Here is a 5411-nt window from a genome sequence, read left to right as displayed (position 1 = left end):
GTCATTTAGAGTGCGATTTCTACTTAAATAAGAATTTTTTTCTCGATTATTTATGACCAAACATAATGACAATTGAAAAAATTTATAATCTAATTCTTACAAAAAAAAATTTTTTGTCAACCAATCAACCAAGAAAAACTTTCAACAAATGACAAGTCACCGCAAGATGGGGTCTAATTTCTACTTTTATGGCCGAACATTGTCCGTTCATCTCGTTGGATCCTTTCGACACCTATATATATATGTATATATATGTTTGAACAAACAATTCTCTTACCGAAAGGGTGGGATCACAATTTGGGATATCTTTCTTTCAAACCTCTTCTTTTCATCATCCTGAAAAATGCCGGTTGGAACTCTTGAAGTTCTTCTTATTTCGGCCAAGGGGCTCGAAAACACGGATTATCTCTGTAAATTCCCGCTTCCATTTAATTTCGGTTCCATTTTCCAGCTATTTTGATGTTTATGAAACATTTTGATTGTTATTTTGATTTGATCAGGTAACATGGATCCTTATGTTGTTCTTACTTGCCGTTCACAGGAGCAGAAAAGCAGCATTGCTTCAGGTTGGTTTATGTTGTACAATTTTGGTAACTTTGTTTTAAGTGTTTTTACCGTTGTTGATTGCATACAGGAAAGGGATCGAACCCTGAATGGAACGAGACTTTTATATTCAGTATATCTGAAGGTGCAAAAGAGCTCAATTTGAAGATAATGGACAGCGACACTGGCACGCAAGATGATTTAGTTGGTAGAGTAAGGTATGTAAAATGCTTCTTAATTTGTCTCCGTAAACATGTGAGTTCCCAGGTCGGTTAGAGAGGAGAACGAATGGTATCTACTAGTTTAGAGATGACAATATCTGCTAGCGTTGGGCTTGAGTTGTTACAAATGGTATTAGATCCATACATTGAGCGGTGTGCCAGCGAGGATGTTGGACCCTGAACGGGTGGATTGTGAGATCTCATGTCGTTTGGAGAGAGGAACGAAACATTCTTTATTAGGGTTGTGAAAACCTCCCCTCACAAATCTGTTTTAAAATCTTAAGAGGAAACTCGAAAGAAAAAGCACGAGAGAACAAATGTGCTTTGAAACCTTGATGGGAAGCTTGGAAAGAGAAAACCCAAAGAGGACAATATTTGCTAGCGGTAGGCTCGGACTGTTACAAATGGTATCAGAGCTATACACTAGGAGGTGTGCCAGCGAGGATGTTGGGCACTAAAGGGGTGGATTGTGAGATCTCATATCGTTTTAGAGAGGAACGAAACATTCCTTATTAGGGTTGTGCAAACCTCCTCTAACAAATGTGTTTTAAAACCTTGAGGGAAAACCCGAAATAAAAAGCCCGAGAGAACAAACGCGTTTTAAAACCTTGAGGGGAAGCCTGAAAGAGAAAGCCCAAAGAGGACAATATTTGCTAGCGGTGGGCTCGGACTGTTACAAATGGTATCAGAGCTATACACTAGGCGGTGTGCCAGCGAGGATGTTGGGCACTGAAGGGGTGGATTGTGAGATCTCATATCGTTTGTAGAGAGGAATGAAACATTCCTTATTAGGGTTGTGGAAACCTCCTCTAACAAATGTGTTTTAAAACCTTTAGGGGAAACCCGAAATAAAAAGCCGAGGAGAACAAACGCGTTTTAAAATCTTGAGGGGAAGCCTGACAGAGAAAGCCCAAAGAGGACAATATCTGCTAGCGGTGGGCTTGGACTATTACAAATAGTATCAGAGCCATACTCCGGGCGATGGGCCAGCGAGGACACTAACCTCCAAGGAGGTGGATTGTGAGATCTCACGTCGGTTGAAGAAGGGAACGAAACATTCCTTATAAGGCTTGTGGAAACCTCTCCAAAATGTGTTTTAAAATTTTGAAAGGAAGACCGAAAAGGGAACAGCGAGGACACTAATCTTCAAGGAGGTGGATTGTGACATCCCACGTCGGTTGAAGAGAGAAACAAAACATTCCTTATAAGGCTTGTGGAAACCTCTCCCGAGCGAGGACACTGACCTCCAACGGGGTGGATTGTGAGATCCCACCTCAATTGAAGAGGGGAACGAAACATTGCTTATAAGGCTTGTGTAAACCTCTCCAAAACGTGTTTTAAAATTTAGAAAGGAAGCCCGAAAGGGAAAGTAAGCTCAAAAAGGACAATATCTGTTTGGGCTGTTACAAATGATATCAGATCCATACATCAGGCAGTGTGCCACCAAGGACACTGGATCTCGAAGGGGATGGATTGTGAGATCCCATGTCAGTTGGAGAGCGGAACGAAACATTCCTTAATAGGGTTGTGGAAACCTCTCCTAACAAACACACCACCGAAGACGCTTAGACCCACAAGAAGATCAGAAAGGGAAAGGTCGAAGAGAACCATATCTAGTAGTAGTGGCTTAGACGGTGGGTATATTACATGCAGAATTCCTTTGGATCCTGTGTACCATGAAGGAAGCCTGCCAGCAACAGTATACAACGTGGTGAAGGATGAACAATACTGCGGAGAGATCAAAGTTGGCCTTAATTTTGCTCCTGAGGTCGGTGGGTCTCTTCTACTATCACATAAAATAATGAGCTTTTCACTTGTACACACAAAGGGTATTCTCTTCCACAGGAAAGAACAGCAAGAAATTTCCAAATGGAAGAAGAAGACTATGGTGGATGGAAGCAGTCCTCATATATGTAACAACCACCCCACCACCCCTCCATCATCGTTCGTTCTTGTGGGTTCGAGTATTAAGAACGAAGAATGTAGCATGACCATGTAGCAGAAGAATGTCAGAGTCATCATATGCCGAATGAATGTCGGACATTTGTGACATATATAATTGAAAGTTAGAGGTAGTTGGTAATATAAAATTGATAATAAGGTCAAGAAAAGGTTGGCATTGTTGTGTGGTTTGACCTTCCATCCCCAAAGGGAACATAACTAACAACTTTTCTTCATTGCCATAATTAAATAAAGGCAACTCGGTGGTTGCCTTAAATTCCATTGCTCTTCTTTCATCCATAATTATTTTATGTTCACATTAAAAATCGCCTTCTAATTTCCAATAAATTACGTAGTACGTGTCAACCTCACGATTTTAAAACGCATCTACTAGAGATAGATATTCACACCCTTATAAGGAAGGGTTCGTTTTCCTCTCCAATTGACGTAGGATCTTACATTAAATGTAATTCAGTGGTGTGATTTAACGCAGTATCATAGTATGTTGTGTCGTGTAAACTTTCAACCTTGTGTCAAAATTTTCAAAAAGTGTTTATTAAGCTTTTAATATTTTAGTTTTGTGTTTAATAGGTAACTTAATTTTTAATTTTATATTTTACGATCTATTCAATATTTTTAAATAAATTTAAAGACGTACTATACACAATTCGAGAATTTATTAAACAAAAAACTAAAATTATAAACATTTATTAAAATACGCTTTAAAATTTAGAGACTAAATAGACATATAAACTTGTAAAAGTTTATTGTCAAAATTTAACATATATATATTTATATACATTCGTTCAGATCTAATGTTTAGCTACGTGCTACGTGGGTGTAATATGCCCGAGGCTCTTTTAAAAAATTTGTCATAGATCGTTGGCCATTCTAAAAAGAAATTAAAAAAAATTCAGAAATGGCACTCGATTTTCACAAACCCCTCGACCCCCTTTATAGAAATATGACGTTGATTTTGGCTTTTTGACCTAGTTGGGTGGATCTCCGACCTCCCGATCAAGAATCTTTTCTCATATATTTTGCATTTTAATCGCTGCCAATTTTCAAAAAGTCTCCCTTTTTTGGGTCGAAATTCTAAGATAGAGAATCGCGCGAAGCAAGCAACTCCATCGATGGTGATTGAGTTTAGTCTCGTCGTCTATATATATATTATCCCAAATCTATATATATAATGAATTTATATTAAAATTTATTTCAATGAACAAACATTTTAGGAATAAGCTTATATTTAACAACATGGGATGATTTTACAAATAATAATAATAATAATATATTTAATGAAAATGATATAATGGGTTTATATGAAGATGACTGTACGTAGCTTTATTTAGTGGTTTTATTACGAATAAAATGGCAATCGCATTAAAAGATAATTATTTGTAAATAAAAAAGAAGAATTAAAAAAAAAAAAAAGAAATTAATTTTTTATTCAACGTTAATTATAATTAATATTTTGACATCTCTTGTATTCCTTGGAACATTCAGTTCAAACACAACAGCCATGCCGGAATCAATTAAACGCTGTCGTTTTATCTCTATTCACATACATATTTATAAAAATAAAAATAAAAAAATAAAAATAAAAAAGAAAGCTATAAGAGACTGCAAAAAGTTTGAACCTTTCGAGATCCGACGCTGATCGGTTTAGTTATGAAGTGGGTTGGGACCGGCGGGGACTTTGCGGTGTGACACGGCGTAGTTTTGGGAAGCGGCTTGGTCTTCCACGGTGGCTGGCGGCTGTGTGAATGAAAATGAGGTGGTGGGTGGGTGGAGAGAATCATTTTCTGGTTGTTGTTCGGCGGTGGAGAGGCGGCGGGCGGCGGAGAGAGGGGCGGTGGTGGTGAGGAGGAGAATTATGAAGAGGAAGAGAGAAAGAGAGGTAATGGGGTTTTGAGAAGCCATTATTTGAGAGAGAGAGAGAGAGAGAGAGAGAGAGAGAGAGGCCTTTGAGGTAGAAGTGAAGGAATCAAGAGATTTATTAAGGAAAGCCGACAGCTTGTGATGAAGTGTGGATCCAAATTCTCTTTCTTAATTGTTTGTGTCCTGGAATTTGACTAAATTGCCCTTTTCGTTTACATCGATTTACTTCGACTTATTGTCGTTTCTCTATCTGTGACGGTAGAGATTTGAATTTCTAACCATTTCCGTACAAAACACTGCTTATATTGATATTGGTTGTAGTGATCTGAAGAATGTTTAGAGTAATGTTCTGGGAGTGAATTACTAATACTCGTTAATTTGAGCTCGATGAATCTAAAAGGAAAAAAAAAATTTACTCGGCCGACCCCTTTGAGACTGAACTCGAGATGGAACACCAAATACCCGCATTGGGATATAACTTATTTTAAAACAACACTGATCGATTGTGTCAAAAGATTGTTCCTAGGACAATTGTCGTCTCCCCAAATCCTAAATTTTAAAGTTTAAAGATATAATTGAAACTAATATCATAGTTTAAGTAGTTAAAATTAACCCGGAAAATAATATAACGGGAAAAGTGGAGGGTAAGTTGGTCATTTCAAAAATTCCACTTGTAAAAATTCACATTTTATTTTTATTCTTGCTGAAAATATGGTGGGCGTTGACAAATTCAATTGGATGTCTTATTTTCCCATTTTTAGTTGAAATATTTTCAGTTTAATAAAATTAATATAAGTTTGGTTGGTAAAAAAGGTTGACACGTGT

At 37.4% G+C, this 5411-nt stretch overlaps 1 protein-coding gene across 1 annotated transcript; it reads left to right on the top strand.

The window, feature by feature from the left end:
- The first annotated feature begins 324 nt into the window (after positions 1-324).
- Positions 325-2991, top strand: LOC111809404 (elicitor-responsive protein 3-like). Its single transcript, XM_023695855.1, has 5 exons — positions 325-410; positions 501-566; positions 635-761; positions 2418-2532; positions 2610-2991. Exons 1-5 carry the CDS (start codon positions 344-346, stop codon positions 2679-2681), a joined length of 447 nt encoding a protein of 148 aa, XP_023551623.1. The 5' UTR covers positions 325-343; the 3' UTR covers positions 2682-2991.
- Positions 2992-5411: the final 2420 nt, after the last annotated feature.

This window comes from Cucurbita pepo, chromosome LG13 (genome assembly GCF_002806865.2).
Source record: "Cucurbita pepo subsp. pepo cultivar mu-cu-16 chromosome LG13, ASM280686v2, whole genome shotgun sequence".
NCBI classification, from domain to species: domain Eukaryota; kingdom Viridiplantae; phylum Streptophyta; class Magnoliopsida; order Cucurbitales; family Cucurbitaceae; genus Cucurbita; species Cucurbita pepo.
The sequence above is the reverse complement of the archived record's forward strand: the minus strand, read 5'-3'. Positions and strand labels throughout refer to the sequence as shown.